Source organism: Erithacus rubecula (assembly GCF_903797595.1).
Source record: "Erithacus rubecula genome assembly, chromosome: 28".
In the NCBI taxonomy this organism is placed as follows: Eukaryota; Metazoa; Chordata; class Aves; order Passeriformes; family Muscicapidae; genus Erithacus; species Erithacus rubecula.
This window is the reverse complement of record NC_136680.1, coordinates 1,209,854-1,222,973: the sequence shown is the minus strand read 5'-3', so window position 1 is coordinate 1,222,973 and position 13,120 is coordinate 1,209,854. Positions and strand designations below refer to the sequence as shown.

General features: G+C 44.6%; 1 protein-coding gene across 3 annotated transcripts; it reads right to left on the bottom strand.

Annotated features, from left to right (window-relative positions):
* Positions 1–387: 387 nt before the first annotated feature.
* PGPEP1 (pyroglutamyl-peptidase I) lies at positions 388–13,047 on the bottom strand. 3 transcript variants are annotated; one of them, XM_079328515.1, is made up of 5 exons: positions 12,926–13,047; positions 9,999–10,051; positions 3,372–3,492; positions 2,248–2,480; positions 388–1,176 (listed from the first exon to the last, which is right to left on the bottom strand). In XM_079328515.1, exons 4-5 carry the CDS (start codon positions 2,451–2,453, stop codon positions 984–986), a joined length of 399 nt encoding a protein of 132 aa, XP_079184641.1. In that variant the 5' UTR covers positions 2,454–2,480; positions 3,372–3,492; positions 9,999–10,051; positions 12,926–13,047; the 3' UTR covers positions 388–983. The 3 variants fall into 3 exon arrangements, with proteins under 3 accessions (XP_079184641.1, XP_079184640.1, XP_079184639.1); XM_079328514.1 differs by having other exon boundaries at positions 3,376–3,492; XM_079328513.1 differs by lacking the exon at positions 12,926–13,047 and adding an exon at positions 12,721–12,817 and having other exon boundaries at positions 3,376–3,492.
* Positions 13,048–13,120: the final 73 nt, after the last annotated feature.

Below are 13,120 nucleotides of genomic sequence, written 5' to 3'. Positions count from 1 at the left end.
CCTCCACTCAATCAATTAGGAATTGGGATCTCAGTTGAATATTATTTTCTTAACCTGGAACAAGAGGGAAAATTTGCAGCTCAGTTATAAATTACTCAAGTTTCACCTAATTGAGCACCAGATAAAGATCTCCAGTGGGGAAAGGGACCCTCAGCAAAGCTCTTTACCCACTAAAAATTGATTTTAGACACACTTGGACTGAGGTGTTTGCTACAGGAGGTCCATGATTGACTCCAGGGAGGGAGGTGGCCAAGAGAGAGGCAGGAAAAAAAGAAGATTTGGAAAGATTTAGGAGTCAGGCTCCACAATTAAAAAAAAAAAAATCCAGCTGGATTTGGGTTCCAAAAGGAACATCCCTTCTGCTGCACTATCCCTGTGGATATTTGGAGTGAGCAATCAGTGCCTGAAATCATTTTCAATTCCAGCAAAGCCATTTCAGGCTCCTCACAGCCACCAAACTCTGCTCTCCAAGACAATCCCAACTCCAGCTGCTCTCCCCCACATCATCACCTTGAATTTGGGTCAAGAGAGAGGAGAAAACAAAACCCAAAACCAACTGAAAGCAAACCTTGCAACTCAACAGGAGAGGGTTGGGTGAGCAAATCCCTGCACCTGAGGGCTGAGTCCAGGTGAGGAATGGCCCAGGGTGGATCTGGCAGGTGAGGATCCATCCCCTGGAAGCTCCTCCATCAGGAATGAGGAGCTGCAGATGTTTTAGAGAAGAGATTTTCAATCCTTTGTTGCTCAGGCTGAAACTCACAGATTCAACAACATCAAAAAAAAAAAAAAAAAAAGGTTAATTTCTAGAAGAGGAATTTGTTGAATTTTCCTTTTTTTTTTTTTTTTTTTTTTGAGTCTCCAATTCTGGATCTGGAACCATTTTTTTTTTTGCCTTTTTTTTTTCCCCTAATACTTCATCAGCAGGGAAAAAAAAAAAAAAATAAAATTTGGAAGTGCAATACTAGGAGAGCTCCTGGGCAGGCTCAGTGTTCATGTTGACAATTGATTTTGTCTTCAGAATGCTCCAGAACATCCAGCATTTCCTCTATGATGGCCTGCAGGGCCCTGCCCAGCTGTTCTGCAGAATAAGGTTTTCCCAGAGGAGGCACGTGGACAAATGCTGACCTCCCATGGCTCTGGTACAAGGAGGTGTAGTAGGTGAAGTCACAGAGGTACCTGGAACACAAAACCAGAGATTATCAGCAAAAAAAAATAAAGGAGAAAAAGATAAAATGAGCTGTAGGTTCCCATTGTGGTGGTATTCTGGGATTTCAAGGCAGGAATTGTGAGTCTGGGGTGGTTTTAATTAAATTTAGGATGAAAAATGTGAATTTTTTTTTTTTTTTTCCACTGAAAAGCAGGTGGTTTAGGCAGCCCTGAGATGTGGCACTGGATGACCTGAGGGGGCTTTTCCAGCCTCAGTGGTTCCATGGGCAGTGAGTGGGATGCACAAAGGGGACAGGAGTGACACAGTCACAGCAGCTGTGGCTGTCCCTGCACCCCTGGAGTGCCCAAGGATAACCTGGATGGGCTTTGGGATGGGATTTGATGGGATTTAAGCTCCTTCCAACCCAAACCACTCTGGGATTCCCTGATGCCAAGGACAGGGTGACAGGATGGTGTTAGCCAGGATTGCAGGGGCTCCAGGAGAGGAATTTGGGATGAGGGATGGAGGGACAGGACACAGGGAATGGCTCCAAACTGGGAAAGGGGAATCTGGGTGGATTATTGGGAATTGTTCCCTGGGAGGATTCAAAGCCAGAGTAGAAAGAGAAACTCTAGAGAGAGCTCAGAGCCACTTCCAGAGGCTGAAGGGGAGCTGGAGAAGGATTTGGGATGAGGGATGAAGGGACAGGACACAGGGAATGGCTCCAAACTGGGAGGGAGAATCTGGGTGGGATATTGGGAATTGAGAATTGTTCCCTGGGAGGATTCAAAGCCAGGCTGGAAAGAGAAACTCCAGGAAAATCTTGGAGCAACTTCCAGAGGCTGAAGGGGAGCTGGAGAAGGATTTGGGATGAGGGATGAAGGGACAGGACACAGGGAATGGCTCCAAGCTGGGAAAAGGGGATGGGTAGAATACTGGGATGGAATTCCTGGGATGGAACTCCCAGATCAGCTACCCCTGGATCCCTGGAAGTGCCCAGGGCCAGGTTTACACCCAACCCAAGAACCCTTCAGGCGCCTCCCACCCCAAACCACCACAGGATTCCCCTTGAGGCCACATCCCAAGGGATCACCCCATACCTGCCAGCATCCTTGGAAATGGTGACAGTGACATCCAGCCCCAGGGCTGAGACCCTGCTGCTGACAGCATCCATGTCAATGATGGAGTCAATGCACTCAGGGCCCCCCTCCACACAGCACTGGGAGCCCGGGCAGAAGCGACAGTTGTCCAGCCCCTTGTAGCCCACGTTGTGGCCACACTTCTCCAGGGTGACAGTGGTGGCCATGCCTGACACTCCCACGTGGACCACAAGCTGTCAGAGAAAAGGGATGTGGGTTGGCCTGTGGGAAATTTGCACCTTTGTGGGGTGTTTATTTTAATTTCTTTGTCACACAGTTCGGCTCTGCTGGAGGCACTTTGGGGATTGGAAGCTTGGTGACATCTCAGCAGCACTTTTGTCACTGTGTTCATGAATTCACAGTTTTGGGGGTTTGGGTGCTGGATGTGGCACTCATGGTGCTCAGTCCAAGGCTGGGCTCCATGATTTTTGATTATTCTCAGGCCTGAATGATTCTGTGCTGATTTTAGGGGCACTTTGGGGATTGGAAGCTTGGTGACATCTCAGCAGCACTTTTGTCACTGTGTTCATGAATTCACAGTTTTGGGGGTTTGGGTTGGCACTCATGGTGCTCAGTCCAAGGCTGGGTTCCATGATTTTTGATTATTCTCAGGCCTGAATGATTCTGTGCTGTGATTTTGGGGTTCTCCCCACCCCAAACCACTCTGGGATTCCATGGTTCCCAGTGGAACACAGAGGGGTTGCAGGGATTTTCCTGTGAGTACCAGAGGAACATTTTTATCAATTCTTCTTGTTTCACCCCCTCCTGAGCTAAACTGTGATTTCCTCAGGGTAAAAAGGAGCCTTGGCACCTCCACAGCTGCTGGAGGAGCCCAGGTGGCACAGACAAACCACGAGTTGTCTAGACAGCCCCCAGCAGTGGCCCCTTCACACCCACTGCTCCTGGAACTGGAGCACTCTGAGCTGTAAAATTCACATGTTCTCACCACAGAAGAGGAAAAAAATCCAGCCAGGGACTACCAGGCTGAAGGAATACATCAAAAAGGAGATTTCACATGGTGCCCACTGCAGATCCCAACCCTTTGCTGGCTGTTTTTTCTTTTTCTTCCTCCTCCCTGTACTCACTCACTTGGGGACTGTGCTTCTTCCACAAGGCAGGGATGAGTCTCTGCACGGTCTGGTACTCAACAGGGACCTCATAGACATGCAGATCCACATCATCCCCCAGCCCCAGCTTCTCCAGCTCCTAAAAAACACCAGCAAAGCAAAACCAAGATGGTCAGGCAGGAGATGAGCAGAGGATTTACTCCTGCAAGGTTTAATATCAGTTGACACCAGGTTGGATAACCTCATAAACAGCACCTGCAGTGAGTTTACAGCAACCACTGTAAAAAATAAAAACAAAAAACAACAAATGATGGGAACAACAAAAGCATCTCTCCACCTGTGTGAAAGTTTCACCCACAGAACCGTTTGTCTGGCTCTGATGTGTGTGTAACAAAGAAATCAACATTAAACTGACAATAGTTATCAGCAACACCCACACTCCTGAGGAAATCTTGGCTTTATTTATAGAGGTGAGAGAATCACAATTCCTGCTTTTTTTCAAGGAGTGACAATGCAGGGAAGGTGGGACTGGAAGGGTTTTCTCCATCATCAAGGCCTGGAGAGTAATTTCACATTTATTTCCACATAAAGAGATCTCAGGGCTGGGTGACAGCACTGGTGATTCAACTAAACTCAGTGAATTATTTCTCCCTCTCTCACATGAAAACATCCCAAATATCCTGGCAATAAACAGAGCAAATTTCCTTCAAACCTTTGAAAACACAAAGTGTCAGTTAAATAACTTGTAAAGACTTTAAAACCAGAGGAAATTATAGTTTGTTTGGTTTTTTTTCTCCTCAGTATTTCTGACTGGAAAGCTCTGTTTGATCCCAAAACTGGGAGTTCCCCCTACACACAGGTTCTGGATTCTTTTCTCTGTCCAGTCTCACCAGTAAAGCTCCAGTTGGAGCTTTGCTCCTCTCAGAACCATCAACTCCAAACTTCCCAGAACTCAAAAAAAACACCCACATGGTCTGAAACCTCTGGAAAAAAAAGATTTTTAAACAAAATCATCTAAACTCTGGAGCCAGGTAACACCAGGAAACATTTTTCCAATAGGAAAAGAGACTTTGGCCATCATGTTTAAGGAATTCCTGCACCTGGATCAAACTTTCCTCCTGTCACCAAATATCCAAAATTGCTGTTTTTATGGATCTGAGCTAGAACAGGTAAAAGCCATCAAACTATCAAAGGACATTTCAAAATATTCCTGAATTTATCTCAATTCCAGGTTTGGATTTGGTAACCAGAGCCATGAGCTGCTCTTTGAATTCTCAGGTTTCATTTTCCTCCTTGAAAGTTCAGGCCAAGGAGTGAAGATCAGCTGGTTTTACTCTCCAACCTCATATTCCCTCAGGTTAAAAATTAAAAATTAAAGACACTTGAAAGGAGAAGACAAGTTGAGGTTTGAGGCCACCCCCATTTAAACATGAGCAGTGTCTTACCATCATTTTTCTGTGTTTTTATCAGCATGAGTGGTTTTCTACTGAGGGAAAAAAACAAAACAAACCCACCTTTCACACTTGTACAGCCAAACCACAGCAATGTAACAAGATTTAGGAAAACTAAAACACCCAGAAAGGCCCAAGTGACACTTTGAGATATGAGCAAAGCTGATAAATCAGCAGCTCTGGCTCCCAGGGCAAGGCTGATATTAAAGCTTTGCTGTATTGATCAGTGTCTGGCACACTCAGACATTCATTACCAGAGATGGATGGCAGGGATGGTTCATCACAAATTGCACAAACCTGCCTTCAAAACCTCCCCTGCTTTACCTGCAGCTCTCATAAAGCAAAGGAGTTGCCAAATGAGATGTTCCAAGAGCAGGCAGCCTCTTCAGGAAAAGGATAAACCCTCATTAGGAGTGTTAACACTAATGAGGAGGATGAGGATGAAGGATTAGGGAACAGGATGCTGAGAAATTCTACCCCTCCAAACCACTTCAACCTCAACTTTACCAACCCAAAACTTTTCCTTTTAACCAAGCCCAGTGCTCCATAATGAAGATGTTTGTATCTTCCTCCCCCTTTCCCTGAACAAGTTTTTGCCCCCTCAGGCTTGTCCACCTGCCAACCAGAGCACAGTGAACATGTGTGACCCATTCCCTGACCCCTCCACAATGCTGCTCTTTGTCAGTCTCTAATATCCTTATCAGCTCTGTCTAGACACCCTGACAGCAATTGTCCTTCCCAATGGTAAAATGCACTCTGACCCCTCTGCTCCTCCTCCTCCTCCTCAGCCAGAAGCATTTTGGGGGGGATGAAGGAGCCCAGCAGCTTCTCAGTGCACAGGTCACACCTGTGTCCACACCTAAGGTACAGCAGGGAGGGCAGAAAAGCTCATTTTAGGGATTTCTTCTTTGATTTTAGGGATTTCTTCTTTTATTTTAGGGATTTCTTCTTTTATTTTAGGGATTTCTTCTTTTATTTTAGGGATTTCTTCTTGAATTTTAGGGATTTCTTCTTTTATTTTAATGATTTCTTCTTGAATTTTAGGGATTTCTTCTTGAATTTTAGGGATTTCTTCTTTTATTTTAATGATTTCTTCTTTTATTTTAGGGATTTCTTCTTGAATTTTAGGGATTTCTTCTTGAATTTTAGGGATTTCTTCTTTTATTTTAGGGATTTCTTCTCTCATTTTAATGATTTCTTCTTTTATTTTAGTGATTTCTTCTTTTATTTTAGTGATTTCTTCTTTAATTTTAGGGATTTCTTCTCTCATTTTAGTGATTTCTTCTTTTATTTTAGGGATTTCTTCTTGAATTTTAGGGATTTCTTCTTTTATTTTAATGATTTCTTCTTGAATTTTAGGGATTTCTTCTCTCAATTTAGTGATTTCTTCTCTCAATTTAGGGATTCCTTTTCTCATTTTAGTTATTCCTTTTCTCATTTCAGTGATTTCTTCTTTCATTTCAGTGACTTCTTCTCTCATTTTAGTGATTTCTTCTCTCATTTTAAGGATTTCTTCTTGAATTTTAGTGATTTCTTCTCTCATTTTAGGGATCTCTTCTCTCATTTTAGTTATTCCTTTTCTCATTTCAGTGACTTCTTCTCTCATTTCAGTGATTTCTTCTCTAATTTTAGGGATCTCTTCTCTTATTTTAGTTATTCCTTTTCTCATTTTAGTGATTTCTTCTCTCATTTTAGGGATTTCTTCTCTCATTTTAGGGATTTCTCTTTGAAAGTCCCTCCCCAGCAAAAGTTAAAAAAAAAAAAAAAATCCTGAACTGAAACATTAGAGTGATGAAAACTCCAAACAGCAAACCAAAATTAACACAGAAATGTTTTTGTGAGATTTTTTCTTTCATTTTAGTGATTTCTCCCTGGAAGTCCCTCCCCAGCAAAAGTTGTACCCATAAAAAAAACCCCCAAAAAATCCTGAACTAAAACACTAAAATGATGAAAACTCAAAACAGCAAAAACCCCAAAATTATCACAAAGTGTTTTTTGCTGCAGAAAGGATTTTTTTTCTTCCTGCTGATTTTATAGGAAAGCTCTCCCCCAGTGAGTAAAAACCCAAACATTTCATTGGGGTGTTTTTTTTGGGTTTTTTTTTTTGAGTGGGATTTTGAAACTTTTCATTTCTGCAGCATTATTAGATGGCTGCTGCCACTATTTAAGGTACCCATGTGTAAAAATCAGTCAGCTTGCAAAACCAGACAGAAACTCAGGGAAAAAAAAAAACTCACACCGTGTTCTGTGAGAGAATCCAAATAAAACCAAAAGTGAGGCAAAAAAAATAAAAATTATCCTCAGGATGCAGCATAATAAAAGATGCAATAAACCAGAACTCAGCCCTAGAGCTAGGAAAGATTTCCAAAGATTGTTTAATTGATTTTTTTTTTTTTTTTCTATTAAAATGCAGATCACACCGTCTGGGATTGGGGAACTCAGACACGCCTTTGTGTCCACTCTGCTCCATGAAGTCCCTGTCTGAAACTCTGACAATGCCCACCTCAGGCAGCCTCAAAAACATGCTGTTCCTTTTTTTGTCTGGGCCTCTGGGGGCTGAGACAGGGGAAGGAAAAGGCAAATCCTCCCCATTGACCCCCCCCCAGATGATGTTTGCAGTCACCAGGATCCACCCGTGATGGGAGAAAGGTTTGTGCTCAAACAATCCTAAATTGAGTTTGGTGTGTGTAAAATATCCCAGTTCTGTGTGTTATACACTCAAAACATCCTAAATTGAGTTTGGTGTATGTAAAATATCTCAGTTCTGTGTGTTATATATTCAAAATATCCCAATTCTGTGTGTTATCCACTCAAAACATCCTAAATTGAGTTTGGTGTATGTAAAATATCTCAGTTCTGTGTGTTATATATTCAAAATATCCCAATTCTGTGTGTTATCCACTCAAAACATCCTAAATTGAGTTTGGTGTATGTAAAATATCTCAGTTCTGTGTGTTATATATTCAAAATATCTCAGTTCTGTGTGTTATACACTCAAAACATCCTAAATTGAGTTTGGTGTATGTAAAATATCTCAGTTCTGTGTGTTATCCACTCAAAACATCCCAAATTCTGTGTTTGGTGTATTCAAAACATCCCAGTTCTGTGTGTTATACACTCAAAACATCCTAAATTGAGTTTGGTGTATGTAAAATATCTCAGTTCTGTGTGTTATACACTCAAAACATCCTAAATTGGGTTTGGTGTATTCAAAATATCTCAGTTCTGTGTGTTATATATTCAAAACATCCTAATTCTGTGTGTTATGCACTTATAACATCCCAAATTCTGTTTGGTGTATTCAAAACATCCCAATTCTGGGTGTTATACACTCAAAACATCCTAATTCTGTGTTTTAGCCACTCAAAACATCCAAATTCTGTGTTTTAGCCACTCAAAACATCCAAAACCTCTGTGTTACCCACTCAAAAAATCCCAAATTCTGTGTTTGGTGCATTCAAAACATCCCCAATTCTGAGTTTTACCCACTCAGACACCAGAAATTCTGAGCTTGATCCAAACATCCCAAACTCTGAGTTTTATTCACTCCAAACACTCCAAATTCTGTGTTTTATCCACTCAAAACACTCCAAATTCTGAGTTTTATCCAAACACCTCAAACTCTGAATTTTATCCACTCAAACACCCCCAACTCTGAGTTTTATCCACCCAAACACTCCAAATTCTGTGTTTTATCCACTCAAAACATCCCCAGATTCTGAGTTTTATCCAAACACTCCCAACTCTGAGTTTTACCAACTGAAAACATTCCCCAACTCTGAGTTTAACCCACTCAAGCCCCTAAAAATTGGATTTTAAATGGAAGGGATGACTTCATCCATCAGCCACACAGCTGAGCAGCCACCAGTGCTTTGAGCTGCTTCTATTTAGATTTTTATTTTTTTTTTAAGCAACAGCACAACACCCACCACTCCTCCTGCTCCAAAAACACCCTTTTGTCTGTCTCCTCTAAAATAAAAACAGTTATTTACAATAGTTGGCACTACAACAGCAAATCACTGAGCCTCACTTCTGATTTTTAGGAATTTCCTGTATTTTTCCCCTCATCCACAAACTGTATATTCCTCCAAATTGACCCAAACTGAAATTTATTCATTTCCAAAAAAGCTCTTGGAGGCAAAGGTTTTGTCTTCTCCTACCAAGCCAACACATTAGGCAGCTGGACATTAGTTGGTTGTAATTGATTAGAGTTTGTGATTTAATTTAAAAGCTTTTGAAAGAAGATATTAATCTCAGAGCTCTGAAAGGGAGAGAGACGTGGTGGGGAGAAAAATAGATTTAATTCCCTGGGTAACTGTACTAAAAGGTCCCATGGAATTCCCAGCAGCTTTGCCACAAACCCCATCCAGAAATGACAAAGAAGTGGGATAATGTGGCAGCACCATCCCTGTAAAAAGTGGTTTTACAACCAAAAAAACCCCTGTAATTCCATCAAAAAGAGCTGAATTCCTTTTCTTGCCTCATTTGTGGGATGAACTCCTGGGCACAGGGTGGGGATTTTGGGGTGTCCTGGACTGGATGATTCCCTCCCAGGATATTCCAGGATTTTAGGAATGTGCCCAGGTGGATACAGAGCTACAAGTGGCACAAACTTGATTTTTTTTTTTTGAGCAGGGAGGACCTGCAGGAAAAGCATTTCCCCAGAAACTCTCCTGTCCCAAAAGCCAAGCAGGAAAAGGGGAGATGCAGGGGGAGAAAAGAGGCAGCTCTGCCTCAGAATCAGATTCCTGACACTCAGACAACTCCACAAAACCTCCAGCTGGGAATCTCCTCTCAGAGATAAGGTTTGGTTTAAAGGTGAACCAACTGGCCCAGCTTCAAGTCAGAACTGAGAGAAAAACATCCAGATTCCTCTCAGTTGGTTTGTTTTGAATTCTCCAAGGCAGAGGAAGATTTTTCAAGCTCTCTGCCCCATTTAAAATCATCCAAAGCTGGGAATTCCTTACTTGCCTCAGCTACATTAACTCAATCTCATTAAATTCCACCAGCTAAGGGATTGTTTTCTGAGCAGGGAATCAAACATTATCCAGCTGACCATCTGGATATCTGCACTGAGCTCTGTTAATAAACTGGCAAGAAGTTGGAAGTGATAAAAAAGAGCTGAAACCTCAAATTTGTAAGGATCTGATTCTTGCTTTGACTTCCTAAGAGGAAAATTCAGAGATTTTTTTACCTGCACTGCAATCCAGCTGGCATTCACAGCATGTTCTCCAAATGGCCCAAACCCTGCAAGAGAAGAAAAATTCACAGATTTGACTCAACTTGAAGTTGTAAAAAAGGTTTGGGCACTCCTGGTTTAGTTCTGAAAAAAAAACCCAACAAAACAACCAAACACTTCTACACTCAATCCTTATTTCTTTACACTTGAGTATCAAACAAGACACCTGCACTAAAATATTTCAACTACAGCCTTGTACAGTGAAGATAAACAACAACTTGCTTGAAAATAAATTTATTATTTTTTTAATTTGGGGAGAAGAATTTTCCTTCCTGGCCAGGTTAGAAAAACTTGTTATTACCAGCTAACTCTCCCAATGTCATGGAATTAGAATCATGATTGGATTTTCTATTCCTGATTGCTTCAGCCCACAGCAGATGCTTCCACAAGCCTGCCTCAAATGTTCCTTCTCCACTCAGGGTCTTCTCCAAGATCTTCATTAGCATTAATTACACCTCCCAAGGAAATAAACAGAGCTGTTGACAACCTACCTACACCACAGCAAAGGTTACCGAGGCGTTATCAAAAATACTTCCTTCAGCACCTCTAAATTCCTAATGAATAACTTTGGAGTTAACTGGTAATCCATAACTTCTTCTTCTTTTTTTTTTTTTTTTTATTAATTTCCTGAGCAAGCACACAAAGGTTGGGGCAATTTATCTGGGTGTAACGTCGATATGCTTTAATTTAAAATGTCAGCCTTGCCCTCCGAGCCTCGTGCAATTAGGAGATATAAATTCTGCAAGGATCTTAGAGGGACCACAAATATCAGATGACACCTTAATGGAAATGTTGGATTTGCCCTCCTCAGCCAGGCTGAGGTGATGCTGCTCAGCAGGAATTTCCCAAGCGTGGGCTCCTCCACGCCCGTGGATCTCAACCCAGCTGGGCCAAAATAAATATTCCCACAAAATCCAAAATGTTGGGGGTGTCTTCCTGCAAGCAGAACTGCAGGGGTGTGAGACAAACTATGACATGAGGCAAATTAATGCTTTCCCAGCTGTTTCTGCAAGTCCCACACGATTCTCTGGAAGCAAACATTGAGACCTGCTAAGTTTAATTCCTAAATAAAGCGTGATGATCCTATGAAAGAAATTCAATCCATATTTTAACCACTCAGCCACAGCAAGGCTGAAATTCTACAGGTGCCCAAGCACAGTGCACGATTTTTTTTTGCTCCAAATCCCAAACTGGCACAAACACAGCTGGGCTTGTGGCTGCTCTGACTCATCCCCTGCCCAGATTCCCTGGTGTTATCCCTTCCTGGGAGCATCAGGAACTTTGTGTGGCAGCCCCCGAGCCCACAGAGCACAGCACATCCACCACGGGGCCCTCCAAGGCTCATTAGCAGCAAACCAGCTGCAGGGATCCTGATGGGATTATCTCCTTAACGAGTTCTAAAAAAGAAACTGTGCACAAATAACGCTGATCCTGATCCAGCAAGGAGCTGGGAACCCACTGGGAACACGACACCATCCCCAGTTTTGAACGGAATTCAGCGTGGCATCGATGGCATTATCAAACAGGGGCAGAGCTGATAAGGCAACCACTGCATTTTGCAAGCTGATTTCCTTGAGAGGAGGAAAAAAAAAATAAATAAAGGGGAAAAAAAAAAAAAAAAAGAGCGTGGAGGAGCCTTGAGAGCAGCAGAACGTTTCCTGACGCAAGTTTTGTGTTTAGTCACCGTCGCTCCACGCTGGATTTGGGGTTGGGAAAGGCAGGATTTGCCACCTGCTCCTCAGCTCCCCACAACTGCTCCCTGCAAAAGGCACTTTTGCCTGGGATTACAGCCCCTGCTATTCAACCAGCCTCAACTTCAGCTGCTGGGGGGGTGAGATGTGAATAGTTTGGGCGAGTTCCCCATTTGTCACAGGACTGCCTCACCCACAAATCACCCCGAGCTGCCTTTGTACCCCGGGGAGAGGCTGACAGCTCATTCTTCCCCCCGGCGCTCCTGGGGCTGCTTTGGGGAGCAGCTCCCACACTTTGGGGGTTCAGGGTGGGGTGGTCAGCAGGCAATTGCCCCCCTCTCTGCGCCCCAAATTGGTTTTCCTGCTCTTTGGGAGGCTTGTTTCAGCGAATGGGAAAGTGTTGGGATGGAGTCAGGGATGGAAAAAGGGGATGTGAGTGGATGCTGGTTGGATCAGCGATAGGAAATTCCCTCGTTACTGTATTCACTCAGCTCTGACGCCCCCCGACCCACAGCAGAGCAGCCCCAAAACCCTCCAGACTCTGCCCTTCACCCCATTTATCACCCCACAAAGGGAACAGCCCCTCAAAACAGCCCCATTCCCTCTGATGGGACATCTCCTAAGGGAAGGGGTCCCCCACTTATCCCCCCAGAATCTCAGAAGGGATCCCCCACTGCCATGTGATGAAGGCGTCCCCAAAATTACCCCTCTCCCCCAGACTCCTCATCCAAGATAAGGGGTACACTCCAAGCCCCCCATAATTTCGGGGAGGGGTCTCACACCTACCCCCGGCCTCTTTCAGTCAGGAAAAAGGTGTCCGGAGCTGCTGTGCTGCGACAGAGCAGGGGTGCCCCACCTGCACCCCTCAGACCTGCCCTTCCCTCAGAGCTGCCCCTCACCTCAGGGAAGGGCTCCCTCAAACCGCCCCCCACGATCCCCTCACAGGGAAGGGCTCCCTCATCCTTCCCCCCTCACCCGCGCCGTACCCGTCACCACCACCGCCCGCCGCGGCTTCTCCATCGCGGCTCCGTCCCGTCCCGTCCCGTCGCTCCCGTCCCGCCGCCGCCGCCGCCGCCCCGCACTGAGCGCGGCCCCGCCCCGCGCCGCCCGCCCCGCCCCTCCCGGCCCGCCGCTTCCGCCGCCGCGGCGGAAGTCCCGCAGCGGGACGGCCTGGAGCCCTTCACCCCTTACCGATCACCGGGAGCTCCCGTGCGCCGCGCAGCCCGAGGGGATCCCGCTCGCCCGCCACAGCGCGGGATTCGGGGGGGGTTGGTTAAATAAAACGCTCACCTTGAGCCTCCTGGGGGTTCCCTGCTTGGCTGTGCGGGAGCACGAAGCAAAGCCGCGGTACCGGGAGCTGCGGAGCGCGTCTCGTCCCATCCCGGC